At 43.2% G+C, this 17,399-nt stretch overlaps 1 protein-coding gene across 4 annotated transcripts; it reads right to left on the minus strand.

The window, feature by feature from the left end:
• Window positions 1-698: 698 nt before the first annotated feature.
• On the minus strand, window positions 699-16,586 carry LOC117534942 (equilibrative nucleoside transporter 1-like; the record flags this gene model as incomplete). 4 transcript variants are annotated; one of them, XR_004567343.1, is given in 10 exon segments in its annotated part: window positions 699-732; window positions 925-1,354; window positions 3,944-4,143; window positions 14,331-14,416; window positions 14,667-14,772; window positions 15,207-15,292; window positions 15,351-15,423; window positions 15,521-15,618; window positions 15,729-15,863; window positions 16,447-16,586. XR_004567343.1 is itself a non-coding variant. In XM_034199220.1 (10 exon segments), coding segments are annotated over 9 exon segments (1,036 nt in total), but the record flags the coding sequence as incomplete, so codon positions are not given.
• Window positions 16,587-17,399: the final 813 nt, after the last annotated feature.

A 17,399-nucleotide genomic window follows, 5' to 3' on the forward strand; every position in this document is an offset into this window, starting at 1 on the left:
CACACACTCTCTACCTGCAGACACACACTCTCTACCTGCAGACACACACTCAGACACACAATCTCTGCCTGAGGACACACACTCAGACACACACTCTCTACCTGAGGACACACACTCAGACACACACTCTCTACCTGAGGACACACACTCAGACACACACTCTCTACCTGAGGACACACACTCAGACACACACTCTCTACCTGAAGACACACACTCTCTGCCTGAGGACACACACTCAGACACACACTCTCTACCTGAGGACACACACTCAGACACACACTCTCTACCTGAGGACACACACTCAGACACACACTCTCTGCCTGAGGACACACACTCAGACACACACTCTCTACCTGAGGACACACACTCTCTACCTGAAGACACACACTCAGACACACACTCTCTGCCTGAGGACACACACTCAGACACACACTCTCTACCTGAAGACACACACTCTCTGCCTGAGGACACACACTCAGACACACACTCTCTGCCTGAGGACACACACTCAGACACACACTCTCTACCTGAGGACACACACTCTCTACCTGAGGACACACACTCAGACACACACTCTGCCTGAGGACACACACTCAGACACACACTCTCTGCCTGAGGACACACACTCAGACACACACTCTCTACCTGAGGACACACACTCTCTACCTGAAGACACACACTCAGACACACACTCTCTGCCTGAGGACACACACTCAGACACACACTCTCTACCTGAAGACACACACTCTCTACCTGAGGACACACACTCTCTACCTGAAGACACACACTCTCTGCCTGAGGACACACACTCTCTACCTGAGGACACACACTCTCTACCTGAGGACACACACTCAGACACACACTCTCTGCCTGAGGACACACACTCAGACACACACTCTCTACCTGCAGACACACACTCTCTACCTGCAGACACACACTCAGACACACACTCTCTGCCTGAGGACACACACTCAGACACACACTCTCTGCAGCTCACAGTGAACATATGTGGTTTCTAGTTAAACCAGTTCAGATGTGGTCTCCAGTTCAGATGTGGTCTCCAGTTCAGATGTGGTCTCCAGTTCAGATGTGGTCTCCAGTTCAGATGTGGTCTCCAGTTCAGATGTGGTCTCCAGTTCAGATGTGGTCTCCAGTTCAGATGTGGTCTCCAGTTCAGATGTGGTCTCCAGTTCAGATGTGGTCTCCAGTTCAGATGTGGTCTCCAGTTCAGATGTGGTCTAGTTAGACCAGCGCTCTGAGGAGGAAGGACAGCCCGGCCCCCAGAGCCAGCCCCAGCGAGAGGAAGAAGGCCATGACGGCTCCGGCAGTCTCTGCTTCGTGAGGGAGAACTTTCCTAAAACAACAACAACATCAACATCATCAACAACATCAACAACATCAACAACATCATCAACAACATCAACAACATCAACAACATCAACAACATCAACATCATCAACAACATCAACAACATGAACAACATGAACAACATGAACAACATAACACATGAACAACATCAACAACATGAACAACATCAACAACATCAACAACATGAACAACATCAACAACATCAACATCAACAACATCAACAACATGAACAACATCAACAACATCAACAACATCAACAACAATGAACAACACCAACAACATCAACATCATTAACAACATCAACAACATCAACAACATCAACAACATCAACAACATCAACAACATCAACAACATCAACAACATCAACAACATCAACAACATCAACATCAACAACATCAACAACATCAACAACATCAACAACATCAACAACATCAACAACATCAACAACATCAACATCAACAACATCAACAACATTAACAACATCAACAACATCAACAACATCAACAACATCAACATCATCAACAACATCAACATCATTAACAACATCAACAACATCAACAACATCAACAACATCAACAACATCAACAACAACAACAACATCAACAACATCAACAACATCAACAACATCAACAACATGAACAACATCAACAACATGAACAACATCAACAACATCAACAACATGAACAACATCAACAACATCAACAACATCAACAACATCAACAACATCAACAACATCAACAACATCAACAACATGAACATCATCAACAACATGAACAACATGAACAACATGAACAACATGAACAACATCAACAACATCAACAACATGAACAACATGAACAACATGAACAACATGAACATCATCAACAACATGAACAACATGAACAACATGAACAACATCAACAACATCAACAACATCAACAACATCAACAACATCAACAACATCAACAACATCAACAACATCAACAACATCAACAACATCAACAACATCAACAACATCAACAACAACAACATCAACAACATCAACAACATCAACAACATCAACAACATCAACAACATCAACAACATGAACAACAACATGAACAACATGAACAACATGAACAACATCAACAACATGAACAACAACATGAACAACATCAACAACATGAACAACATCAACAACATGAACAGGGATCAATGAGTCATCAGGGTGGATTGTACTGCATAGTGTTCAGTGTGTTGTTTACTCTTTTGATCAGAATCAGAAAACCTTTATTAGTCCCACAGAGAAAGAGCCACAGACTGCTCAATGTCACATGGTACTCTTTAAAGAGGTGTGGGCCGGTGCAGAGACCCAGTGGAGAATTGCACACTGGAGGTACTCTTTAAAGAGGTGTGGGCCGGTACAGAGACCCAGTGGAGAATTGCACACTGGAGGTACTCTTTAAAGAGGTGTGGGCCGGTGCAGAGACCCAGTGGAGAATTGCACACTGGAGGTACTCTTTAAAGAGGTGTGGGCCGGTACAGAGACCCAGTGGAGAATTGCACACTGGAGGTACTCTTTAAAGAGGTGTGGGCCGGTACAGAGACCCAGTGGAGAATTGCACACTGGAGGTACTCTTTAAAGAGGTGTGGGCCGGTGCAGAGACCCAGTGGAGAATTGCACACTGGAGGTACTCTTTAAAGAGGTGTGGGCCGGTACAGAGACCCAGTGGAGAATTGCACACTGGAGGTACTCTTTAAAGAGGTGTGGGCCGGTGCAGAGACCCAGTGGAGAATTGCACACTGGAGGTACTCTTTTAAAGAGGTGTGGGCCGGTACAGAGACCCAGTGGAGAATTGGACACTGGAGGTACTCTTTAAAGAGGTGTGGGCCGGTACAGAGACCCAGTGGAGAATTGCACACTGGAGGTACTCTTTAAAGAGGTGTGGGCCGGTGCAGAGACCCAGTGGAGAATTGCACACTGGAGGTACTCTTTAAAGAGGTGTGGGCCGGTGCAGAGACCCAGTGGGAGAATTGCACACTGGAGGTTACTCTTTAAAGAGGTGTGGGCCTGTACAGAGACCCAGTGGAGAATTGCACACTGGAGGTACTCTTTAAAGAGATGTGGGCCGGTACAGAGACCCAGTGGAGAATTGCACACTGGAGGTACTCTTTAAAGAGATGTGGGCCGGTACAGAGATCCAGTGGAGAATTGCACACTGGAGGTACTCTTTAAAGAGATGTGGGCCAGTACAGAGACCCAGTGGAGAATTGCACACTGGAGGTACTCTTTAAAGAGATGCGGGCCGGTACAGAGACCCAGTGGAGAATTGCACACTGGAGGTACTCTTTAAAGAGATGCGGGCCGGTACAGAGACCCAGTGGAGAATTGCACACTGGAGGTACTCTTTAAAGAGATGTGGGCCGGTACAGAGACCCAGTGGAGAATTGCACACTGGAGGTACTCTTTAAAGAGATGTGGGCCGGTACAGAGACCCAGTGGAGAATTGCACACTGGAGGTACTCTTTAAAGAGATGCGATGTCCCATCGGGACAAAAGTAGATGGGATTTTTGTGTGTTTGTGTTGTTTGTGTTTTTGTGTGTTGTTTTGTATACTTTGGACCGAAGCACATGCAGAGGCTGGCCAGGTATCCGTTGCTGAAGGCGAAGAGGACCATGAAGAAGATGAACCAGCCGTCATGGAGGAAGAACACGGGCAGGTTCAGGCGGGGCTGAACGTTACACAACATGAAGAGAGGCGGGAAAACCAGGCGGCAAACGATGGAAACAGGAAGTATTCTGCTGTCGCTCCCCGGCTGAAACAGACAATCATCAAGTTACTAACATAGCAGGGTCATCTCCACATATGAACAGCACTTTGTGATCACTACAGCACAACCCGGTCTCATGGCATTTCCTGCTCACCAACACGATTTTCTCCTTTTGTTCGTGTTGCACAGCACGATTTTAAAAGCAATGTATTTCTACTGGTAATGTATTTCTACTGCCTGCAGCACGTCTTTTTCTCCGGTCGGGTCGTGGAAGACCGGAAGCTGTGTGGTTCATAAAAACATGTTCTTACTCAATATCAAGCCACGATTATTGCTATTATTTTAAATCGTATAATTTCAGACTTTTGTTGCCGTCTGTGAGGAAAATAAATGGCTCAGAGCCTCAGGATACTGAAATCTGTATTTTTTAAATCTTTTTTTCCTTCTAATTTGTTATTCTTTTTAAAATAGCACACTGTTATTTACTCACCAATAACACACAATTATCCTTGCTTTTATTTATTGGTTTAATTCCATAATCTCGGGCTTTTTTGGCGTCCGTCAGGAACTGAATTTCAAAATAAAAATAACCGGAAACAGACGTAGGCATTTAGAGCGATTACCCAAGATCCTCAGCTACGCTGATTGGATGTTTTAGCCGCAATGCATGCTGGGATTTGGTGTTTATATGATATGAAATCCGGAAAACATTTTAAATGAATAAAATAATACTTAATTCCGAGTGCTCTTGCTTTTCTCTTTGGAAGTCATCACATAACGGCATTGTAATACACGGTTCGGCTGCATTGTATATTACAGATCTGCCGTAGTTCTTTATTTATAGAGCCCTGATGAGAAGACCTTTGGAAAAACTGAGAAAATGCCGCCGAAACTGAATACTTGACGTGGATCATAAATATATTCAACAATTAAACAACATCTTCAATTTCTCTTCACACAATACGTCTCCTTGCAGTATCAACACTAATTCGGCTGACTTTTACATTTGATCTAATTCACAGATAGGTTATATTTAAACCATAACGGTGCACAGCTGATATAAAAGGACTGTAGTTTTTAAAGATATTACTGATTTTCTTTAAATGTAAGAATGTAAATACTGAGTCTGAAATAGTATAGCAATATGCTGTAAAATGATGTGAAAGCATGAATAAAACTACACATCTTCAGATGTTGTACATACACAAGTGTCCTACACTAATAATACAAAGTTATTATGGCTGTGTGTACCTTGTGTGCACCGCCTAGTGGTTAAAGCACGTTATTGAATTATTGTTTTTATGTGTTATATTTTTTACGTGTTATATTTTATATGTGGGAAAGTTTACTCTAAGGTACTCGAAAGGAGGGTCAGGCCGATTGTCGAACCTCAGATTGAGGAGGAACAATGCGGATTCCGTCCTGGTCGTGGAACAACGGATCAGCTTTTTACTCTCGCAAGGATCCTGGAGGGGGCCTGGGAATACGCTTATCCGGTCTACATGTGTTTTGTAGACTTGGAGAAGGCGTATGACCGAGTTCCCAGGGAGTTACTGTGGGAGGTGCTGCAGGAGTATGGGGTGAGGGGGTCTCTACTCAGGGCCATCCAATCTCTACTCCCAAAGCGAGAGCTGTGTCCGGGTCCTCGGCAGTAAGTCGGACCCATTTCCGGTGAGGGTTGGCCTCCGCCAGGGCTGCGCTTTATCACCAATCCTGTTTGTAATATACATGGATCGGATTTCGAGGCGTAGTCATGGGGGAGGGGGTCTGCAGTTCGGTGGACTAAGGATTGCACCACTGCTTTTTGCAGATGATGTGGTTCTAATGGCTTCATCGGTCTGCGACCTTCAGCACTCACTGGATCGGTTCGCAACCGAGTGTGAAGCGGCTGGGATGAGGATCAGCACCTCCAAATCTGAGGCCATGGTTCTCAGCAGGAAACCGATGGACTGTCCACTTCAAGTAGGGAATGAGTCCTTACCCCAAGTGAAGGAGTTCAAGTATCTCGGGGTCTTGTTCTCGAGTGAGGGAACAATGGAGCGTGAGATGGGCCGGAGAATCGGAGCAGCGGGAGCGGTACTGCAGTCGCTTTACCGCACCGTTGTGACGAAAAGGGAGCTGAGCCAGAAGGCAAAGCTCTCTGTCTACCGGGCCATTTTCGTTCCTACCCTCACCTATGGTCATGAAGGATGGGTCATGACCGAAAGAACGAGATCGCGGATACAAGCGGCCGAGATGGGTTTTCTCCGCAGGGTGGCTGGTGTCTCCCTTAGGGATAAGGTGAGAAGTTCGGTCATCAGGGAGGGACTCGGAGTTGAGCCGCTCCTCCTTCGCGTCGAAAGGAGCCAGTTGAGGTGGTTCGGGCACCTAGTTAGGATGCCACCTGGGCGCCTCCCTAGGGAGGTGTTCCAGGCACGTCCAGCTGGGAAGAGACCAAGGGGTAGACCTAGGACCAGGTGGAGGGATTATATCTCTTCGCTGGCCTGGGAGCGCCTTGGGATCCCCCAGTCAGAGCTGGTTGATGTCGCCAGGGAAAAGAAAGTTTGGGGCTCTCTGCTGGAACTGCTACCCCCGCGACCCGACCACGGATAAGCGGAAGAAGATGGATGGATGGATGGATGGATGTGTTATATTTGATTACAAAAATATTAAGAGTACATACTTTCATAGGGGGAAAGTAGAAGGTCTGTGATAGAAATATAAAATATAAAAATTCAAGAAGATACTATAAGTGATCTCTACAATAAAACAGTTTAGTGCAGGATGTACACAGGTATTAATATGAGGATGTGCAAAACAGACAAACTAATTCACCTTTATTTAAACATTAAATAATACTTTAGATTAAGGTCTTCTTTTAAATAAGAAAAAAGCTTTGGGGATATCTACAGATAAATATTAAGCCTGACAAAGTACTTAACGTCTAATATATTGCTTTCCTGCAATGTTAACTATGTTGAAGTACTTATTTTAACTGATATTATACACATTAATTATACTCTTATGTATGTAGATAGAATAAGAAATGTGCAGAATATGACAGTTTAATGCTGGAGGTACACACATATTGATAGATGTCTTGTAATGCGCTGTTGAGGAACCTGTGACCCAAGATTTTCATTCATATACATAACTACATCGTAGTTGTGTATATGATATGTCAATAAACCTTTGAAAATCTTGAAATCTTGAAAGGGATGTGCAAAATAGCCATAATACAGTTTTTAATTAACTATTAGTAGAGAATAACGAGTAATGAATATACTTTATAGAGATCTGCAGATAAATGTTTAGTCTTCTCGAGCACCAACTATCAAATATCTCTCCTGATTATTGGCACTTGACAATCACCTTCCCTGCATTTTACTCAGGTGTAACTAAAGTCTGATTTAAGGGTTGTTTATATTTCACATCATTAATCAGAATCTGCAAAGTAACACAAATAAATGTAGTGGAGTAAAAATACCAGGTTAACCTCTGAATTGTAGTGGAGTAGAATTACAAAGTAACAATGAGCTGTCATGTGGTATTAATGCTGCGCATTATGGACACAAGCGATTTTCACCCATTTATTAATTATATGTTTTTGTCACGATCTGTCTTTATGGTGTTTTGTCTTGTTTCATGTTTTATGTTGAAAGGTCTTCACTTCCTGTCTTGCCTGTTTCTGTCTGCGTTGTGTCTTGTTTGGATCTGTCTGTGGTTCCCGGTCGTTAGTTTCCCTGGTGTGTCTAATTTACCCGATTGTGTTCACCTGGTGTCCCTGTGTTTTCTCCTCCCTCCTCACCTGTGTCTTGTTTCTGTGATTAGTCTTGTGTGTATTTAAGTTCTGGTTTTTCTGTCTGTCTTTGTCGGTTCGTCTTTTGTCATGACTAGTTTGTCGGTGAGTGTTCTGTTTTGTCGTTGTTTAGCACCTAGCCTTGAAATAAAGGAATTCTCACTTTAATCTGCATTTGGGTCCTACCTGCTTCACACACCGTGACAGTTTTACATTACTGGCAACTTCTAATTGTGGGAAAAACGGAAACGTTCAGTAGAGACGTCCCATTGAACATTTTGCGAAACACAATAGTCTAGAGCAGGGGTGCCCAACCTTTTTTGAACCGAGAGCTACTTTTAAAGTTGCCAGTCTGCCGAGATCTACCAGTCCAAATAGAGAGGCGTTACTGACAGCCTACTACCAGGTGAATACACACTTCTACTTGTATAAAACTGACCTTCGTACGATTAATACTCCATAAAATACTGCAGATCCTTTATCTTACCTCTTTCTAATCTACACACATACAAGTATTTAACTGAAGTTACACAACAGTGTTGTTGATACAGAGTTGGAGTTTATTCACATGTCACACTACAGTGGGTAATGTTTTCAAGAAGCATTGAACAGTGCTGCCACATATGACACAGGGAGAAAAGACTCTGAACCCTTTCTTTGCCATTATATAAAAATAGTGTTGCTACAAAAGTATAAATGAGGCTTTCTGATAAGACGACTCAGATCTGAAGCTACTCAGGAATCTGCTGCCAACGTGCAATAACAAAGACTACATTAATAGAATCAAACCCTTTTTTTGTTGCATTTTAGTCGAGTATAAAAATAAATGCCTTTAAAATAGGATGCAAGCAACACTAGCTTCTTAACCTGAACTGATAATAGACTATAATCAATTTAAGTTTGCATTCTTATACCATTTTGTACAATAATTATAATGAATACATTCAAACAGCTTACAGCTGATTAATAACGGTATCTAACTTGAGTTTTTATTATATCAAAAACCTGTTGAAATGCTTCTGTTATTTTTACTGTCCCCCAAAAAGCGCGTCGGCAGCCTCCAGGAATGCTTCTTTCACAACTTCTCCGTCTTTGAAAGACTTCATGTGTTTCTCCAGAACGTGACTGACACGATAAGATGCTCTGGTAGCAGCCTTGCTCTTGTTGTTGGGCCTGGTGGAAATGGACTGCTGTGCATTTAGCTGTCCTCTCAGGCCCCTCCCCTTTTGGAGCGTAGGACAACGTTAGCGAATTAGTGCACTGCCCACTAGCCACGCCCCGACACATGGGGTCATGCCGGCCAATCACAAAGCTTTGATGCGTTCAAGTGCATTATTCTGGCACAGGAAGATTATGTTACAGGACATTAACGATAAAACTGAATATTGTTGTTCTATTTTTAGACACATCTCGCGATCGACTGGGAATCTCCCCGCGTTCGACCGGCACCCCTGGTGTAGTGTGTAGTTCTGGGGGGGCGTTCGATTCCAGTTTTGGATAGTCTGGCGTGGTTTCGTTCCATTTCAAACAGCTGATTGACGCTCGGCGTAACCTTGGCGCACTGCCACTCCAACATCCAATCCCAGAGCTTGAAGATTAATCACAGGGACTGTAGTCCTAAACGATAGCTGGGGATTATGGGTAGTGTAGTGTCTTCGGCCATCCTAAACTCCTAGAGGCCTACGTCTGTTTCCGGTTATTTTTATTTTGAAATTCAGTTCCTGACGGACGCCAAAAAAGCCAGAGATTATGGAATTAAACCAATAAATAAAAGCAAGGATAATTGTGTGTTATTGGTGAGTAAATAACAGTGTGTTATTTTGAAAAGAATAACAAATTAGAAGGAAAAAAATATTGAAGAATACGGAAATCTGTATTTTTCAATATTTTTTTCCTTCTAATTTGTTATTCTTAAGGAGGAAGGAAAAAATATTGAAAAATACAGATTTCCGTATTCTGAGGCTCTGAGCCATTTATTTTCCTCACAGACGGCAACAAAAGTCTGAAATTATACGATTTAAAATAAAAACAATAATCGTGGCTTGATATTGAGTAAGAACATGTTTTTATGAACCACACAGCTTCAGGTCTTCCTCGACCAGACCGGACAAAAAGACGTGCTGCAGGCACGAAACACATTACCAGTAGAAATACATTGCTTTTAAAATCGTGCTGTGCAACACGAAAAAAAGTGAAAAATCGTGTTGGTGAACACGAAATGCAATGAGACTGGGTTGGACAGCACGGTCACATGACTTCACGTCACCACCGCTAAGCTGAAGGAGGCTAATGTTGGGCTATAAAGGAACTACAGCACGGTCACATGACTTCACGTCACCACGCTAAGCTAAAGGAGGCTAATGTTGGGCTATAAAGGAACTACAGCACGGTCACATGACTTCACGTCACCACTGCTAAGCTAAAGAAGGCTAATGGTGGCCTATAAAGGAACTACAGCATGGTCACATGACTTCACGTCACCATCACTAAGCTAAAGGAGGCTAATGTTGGGCTATAAAGGAACTACAGCACGGACACATGACTTCACGTCACCACCGCTAAGCTAAAGGTGGCTAATGTTGGGCTATGAAGGAACTACATTACGGTCACATGACTTCACGTCACCACCGCTAAGCTAAAGGTGGCTAATGTTGGGCTATGAAGGAACTAGAGCACGGTCACATGACTTCACGTCACCACCGCTAAGCTAAAGGAGGCTAATGTTGTGCTATAAAGGAACTACAGCACGGTCACATGACTTCACGTCACCACCGCTAAGCTAAAGGAGGCTAATGTTGGGCTATAAAGGAACTACAGCACGGTCACATGACTTCACGTCACCACCGCTAAGCTAAAGGAGGCTAATGTTGGGCTATAAAGGAACTACAGCACGGTCACATGACTTCACGTCACCATCACTAAGCTAAAGGAGGCTAATGTTGGGCTATGAAGGAACTACATTACGGTCACATGACTTCACGTCACCACCGCTAAGCTAAAGGTGGCTAATGTTGGGCTATGAAGGAACTACAGCACTGTCACATGACTTCACGTCACCACCGCTAAGCTAAAGGAGGCTAATGTTGTGCTATAAAGGAACTACAGCACGGTCACATGACTTCACGTCACCACCGCTAAGCTAAAGGAGGCTAATGTTGGGCTATAAAGGAACTACAGCACGGTCACATGACTTCACGTCACCACCGCTAAGCTAAAGGAGGCTAATGTTGGGCTGTAAAGGAACTACAGCACGGTCACATGACTTCACGTCACGACCGCTAAGCTAAAAGTGGCTAATGTTGGGCTATAAAGGAACTACAGCACGGTCACATGACTTCACGTCACCACGCTAAGCTAAAGGAGGCTAATGTTGGGCTATAAAGGAACTACAGCACGGTCACATGACTTCACGTCACCACTGCTAAGCTAAAGGCGGCTAATGTTGGGCTATAAAGGAACTACAGCACGGTCACATGACTTCACGTCACCACCGCTAAGCTAAAGGAGGCTAATGTTGGGCTGTAAAGGAACTACAGCACGGACACATGACTTCACGTCACCACCGCTAAGCTAAAGGTGGCTAATGTTGGGCTATGAAGGAACTACATTACGGTCACATGACTTCACGTCACCACCGCTAAGCTAAAGGTGGCTAATGTTGGGCTATGAAGGAACTAGAGCACGGTCACATGACTTCACGTCACCACCGCTAAGCTAAAGGAGGCTAATGTTGTGCTATAAAGGAACTACAGCACGGTCACATGACTTCACGTCACCACCGCTAAGCTAAAGGAGGCTAATGTTGGGCTATAAAGGAACTACAGCACGGTCACATGACTTCACGTCACCACTGCTAAGCTAAAGGTGGCTAATGGTGGGCTATAAAGTAGGGTGACCAGACGTCCCCGTTTTCCGGGGACAGTCCCCGTTTGTATTGGCCAATGTCCCCGGTTTTTAATATGCGTTAAAAACACATAGCAAGGTGAAATAAAAGGTTTCATGTCAGGAAACACTGGGTAAACAGACTGCGGTCGAGCCAGCCCCCACTTCGGAAAACACAGTCAAGCCAGCCCGCACGTTGTATTGCGGTGCGCGAATATCCTATGCATTACGGTAGAGGCCTGTAAAAACTGCCTTCAAAATAAAAGCGTTTACTCGGTCAATAAGAAATATAGGCTACCTAAAAAACACACCAAAACATATTCATATATACTGGAGCTTAAATTAAGAAATATGTCCTGTATAATGTGATCAATAATAATTTAAAACATACTACGTATAACTACCACATTATAACTGAGTGAATGTAAAATGTAAGGATACAGTTATGAAGACATATCTGACATTTCCACTGGGTGACTAATTTCAATTGATGTTGACACCATCTCACAACACTCCTAAAATAACTTTACTTTCTGAAGCACAATTTAAAATGTGTGCTGTTTAAAATCTCAAATTAGATCCATTGTCCATCTATATTTTGATTATTATTTAATGGAAACTGTCCATAATCAAAGAGTCATTCGAAGTCAATCAAATACTTATTTCACTTCGGGGTGATAGCAGGAGAACCCATCTAGTCAATCAGAGAGAATCTGGACAATCTGATGTAGAGTTTCAAAATAAAAGACCTTTGAAGTCTCATATATGAGCTATCGTCCTTCGGTTTTTATACAAGAATAAATAAAAAACTGTCAAATTATCAAAGACTTATTTCACTCCAGGGTGATAGCAGGACACCCCATCTAGTCACTCAGAGAGAATCTGGACAATCTGATGTAGAGTTTCAAAATAAATGACCTTTGAAGTCTCATATATGAGCTATCATCCTTCTGTTTGTATCCAACAGCTCAAATGTTCGAATTACATTAAACCATAATTGTCTGCCTTTTTTCTTTAACAGTGAAGAAAATTGGATATGTTAATGTATATTGACCGCAAAATGTCCCCGGTTTTAATTTTGAAAATCTGGTCACCTTACTATAAAGGAACTACAGCACGGTCACATGACTTCACGTCACCGCCGCTAAGCTAAAGGTGGCTAATGGTGGGCTATAAAGGAACTACAGCACGGTCACATGACTTCACTTCACCACCGCTAAGCTAAAGGTGGCTAATGTTGGGCTATAGAGGAACTACAGCACGGTCACATGACTTCACGTCACCACCGGTAAGCTAAAGGTGGCTAATGTTGGGCTATAAAGGAACTAGAGCACGGTCACATGACTTCACGTCACCACCGCTAAGCTAAAGGTGGCTAATGTTGGGCTATAAAGGAACTCCAGCACGGTCACATGACTTCGCTTTAACCACAGACCTTATTTATGGATAACAACCAAAAACACAGTCAGTAACCATTAGTGCTGGGGGGAAACGATTATTTTGAAAACGATTAATCGGGCGATTATTTGATCGATTAGTCGACTAATCGAACGATTATTTTTCTGTTGTTCAATTCATAAAAAACGTAATGTAAAACGAAATTTTTTCACGATACTGTGTCTCAGGGGATCTTAATATTTAAGAACCTATTAATGTGTTATACCAGATTAACGGAAATAATCTCAGCTAACTGACGATACAAACCATAAACACAAAACACAAAACAAAACACAAGTCTCATAAGAAGCAAACTAAAATGCTATCTAAATGACCCCTGAGCGAAAAATGCTAACGGACATTGGCACAGAACTCAAGATAAAAGTACCCTTATTACTTATCGTAGCTGCACATACAAGATATCCGATTAAAGCTGAGACTCCACAGATTATGTAGGTATATAGTGTCATCACTGAGTGATCCGGACTCGCGACAGGGGAAGCAAATACAGTCATCACAACACGTACCTTCACAGAGCTTCTAGGGAGATCGTCTCACCGCCGTAGCTGTCAATCTGATCAAAATACGTGTTCAATGGCATTAAAATGAGAAAAAACGCGGCTGAATCGGTTAATCCATAGGTTTTTAACGTCTATGTATAAACAAATTATTGAATTTATAATCCATAATTCCATTTCTATGTAAAAATCGGAGAGCAAATGCTAGCTGCTAATGGTAGCCACCACAGCTAGCTGCTGCTTCCGGTCAAGCAGCAGTCTCAGTGAGATATAAATATATAAATATCTTTGCGTTTTGGACTAACTTTAAAATATTCCCATGCTTTTGAAGACCTAGGGCGAGATGTTTTCGTTTGAGGGCTTCGTGCGCAATCTTGTGAGGAGGAGGTGATAGCCGTTTCAGTCTCCATTTTGTGTTTGAAGTGCGATTGCGAACTGCTTGTTGCTTTGGGTGACCCACGTGTGTGTGGCGACCATATATACAGTCTATGGTGGCGACGCGTCGACGCGGAAATATGTCGTCGACGATATTTTGAAGTCGACGCGTCGCTACAGCACTAGTAACCATTGACCTCCAGACCAGGGGACAGGAAGTGATGTCAGGGTTCAGGACTCACCCACATGCAGAAGGCGGTCAGGCTGCGTCCGGCCCAGTCGCTCAGGTTGAAGAGGAGGAAGCAGCTGACGGGGATGAAGTATCGCTCTGAGGAAGAAACACCATATTATTCTTGTCTCTTTAAATAACTTGTGACGGACAAATACGACTTCCAGCATCAGAAACCATTCAACGTTAACGTTCTGTTGATATTACAACATTTAACTGGGACAGTTCATTACATCAGAGTCTAAAAGTGCCTGTTTGAAAGAGGAGGAACCCTGGATGACTCAGAGCCAGCCGACCAATCACAGGCAGTGTGATGAACTCATGAGACACCACAGAAGAAGAGACTGACCCCAGGACCCCCTGGCCAGCGTGGACTTGGTGTCGGCCGTGATGGCGGGGAACGTGCCGATGGTGACGGTGAAGGTGAAGCACACGGAGAGAGCCAGCAGCCAGATCTGAGGTCAGAGGTCACCGTTACATCAGACTAAATGTGTTATTTTAGATATTCAAAAACAAAATAATTCACACTTTTCTCAGAATTTTTAGAATGAAGTCAAAATTCTGACTTTGACTTCAGATTTCTGAAAAAAACATCTCTGGAATTTTTTCTCACTTTATTTTCAGAAATAAATCTGCATTCTGAGAATAAAGTAAAGCCTACACAAAAAAAATTGAAACAAAATTCTGTCTTTTGTTTAAAAATTCTGAAAAATAATCTTTTTAAATAAAGTCAGAACAGTTTAAACTTTATTTTAATGAAAACATTCTTTAGATTTTTTCTCAAAAACAATTCGCTAATTTCTAAATAAATCAAATCAAAATTGAGATTACATTTTGAGAATTGTGACTTTATTCTCATCCTGTGGCTTTAAGGCTCTTTGTTTCTGACCTTCTTAAAGATCTTTATTATGGAGACGTCCTGTTGGCCGCTCTGATCAGCTGACTTTCCATCGCTCTCTGAGGGGGACAGAAATACTGTTATTATTATTATTAATGTTTCTATTATTAGTATTATACAGAGTAAACAGAGTACCTGGGTTCATCAGGTTCACTGAGTTCTCCGGGTTCTGGTTCCGGTTCTTCTCCTGATAAAACTGGAAGAACTCCTGAAAACATGAAACAGGAAATATCAAATAAATATATGAATATATTAAAAGCACTCTGACGATGATACCGTTTATTTGATTGGATAAGTGCGTGTACCAGTTTGGGCAGCAGGATGTAGGAGAGGATGGACAGACAGATAACAACACAGGCTGTGATGAAATATCCAAAGGCTGCATCCTGCAGATCAGACCCACCTGAGAGAGAGGGATCGAACCGGCCCATCAGTGAGAGACAGTCGCTGACCCCCTGAGCCACAGATCATGTTTTATAAGATGTTTTATTTTGGTGTTTTATTCTAAAATACTTGCGATGGCGCAGATCATGGCGAAGGCGGCGAAGCTCCCTGCCATCCCCTGGCCGCTCATGATGGGCGTGGTGTACGAAGCCGGGAGCAAACCTGCCATCCCAAACAGACTGCCCTGCAGCACCGCTCCGAACGCTGTCAACAAACAAACAAATAAACAACAGACTGCCCTGCAGCACCGCTCCGAACGCTGTCAACAAACAAACAAATAAACAACAGACTGCCCTGCAGCACCGCTCCGAACGCTGTCAACAAACAAACAAATAAACAACAGAATGCCTGCAGCACCGCTCCGAACGCTGTCAACAAACAAACAAACAAATAAACAACAGACTGCCCTGCAGCACCGCTCCGAACGCTGTCAACAAACAAACAAACAAATAAACAACAGACTGCCCTGCAGCACCGCTCCGAACGCTGTCAACAAACAAACAAACAAATAAACAACAGACTGCCCTGCAGCACCGCTCCGAACGCTGTCAACAAACAAACAAATAAACAACAGACTGCCCTGCAGCACCGCTCCGAACGCTGTCAACAAACAAACAAACAATAAACAACAGACTGCCCTGCAGCACCGCTCCGAACGCTGTCAACAAACAAACAAACAAATAAACAACAGACTGCCCTGCAGCACCGCCCCGAACGCTGTCAACAAACAAACAAACAACCAAACAAACACACTAACACATAAATAAACAAACACACCATAACTCACAGTTGATGATGACGATCTTCACCATGGTGACGCAGAAGAAGGCGAGCGGCTCCAGAGGAACTCTGACGAAGACGGCGGTGGCGATGAACACGAACATGATGACGAGGAGACTGCCGAGCACCCGGAGGCGCTGAGACACTCTGGGGGGGAATACACAATGAGCGGGGGGGCAGAGCAGGAGAGGACTCTTTAAAGTAGAGACATTACATACTGATATACACCTGAACATCAGCAGGAGAGGACTCTTTAAAGTAGAGACACTACATACTGATATACACCTGAACATCAGCAGGAGAGGACTCTTTAAGTAGAGGACACTACATACTGATATACACCTGAACATCAGCAGGAGAGGACTCTTTAAAGTAGAGACATTACATACTGATATACACCTGAACATCAGCAGGAGAGGACTCCTTTAAAGTAGAGACACTAAATACTGAGTATACAACCTGAACATCAGCAGGAGAGGACTCTTTAAAGTAGAGACACTACATACTGATATACACCTGAACATCAGCAGGAGAGGAACTCTTTAAAGTAGAGACACTACATACTGATATACACCCTGAACATCAGCAGGAGAGGACTCTTTTAAAGTAGAGACACTTCATACTGAATATACACCTGAACATCAGCAGGAGAGGACTCTTTAAAGTAGAGACACTACATACTGATATACACCTGAACATCAGCAGGAGAGGACTCTATTAAAGTAGAGACACTACATACTGATATACACCTGAACATCAGGCAGGAGAGGACTCTTTAAAGTAGAGACAACTACATACTGATAGAACCACCTGAACATCAGCAGGAGAGGACTCTTAATGTAGAGACACTTCATACTGAATTACCCTGAACAGCAGCAGGAGAGGAACTCTTTAAAGTAGAGACACTTCATACTGATTATACACCTGAACATCAGCAGGAGAGGACTCTTTAAAGTAGAG

The sequence above is a fragment of the Gymnodraco acuticeps genome, unplaced genomic scaffold (assembly GCF_902827175.1).
Source record: "Gymnodraco acuticeps unplaced genomic scaffold, fGymAcu1.1, whole genome shotgun sequence".
Lineage (NCBI taxonomy): Eukaryota > Metazoa > Chordata > Actinopteri > Perciformes > Bathydraconidae > Gymnodraco > Gymnodraco acuticeps.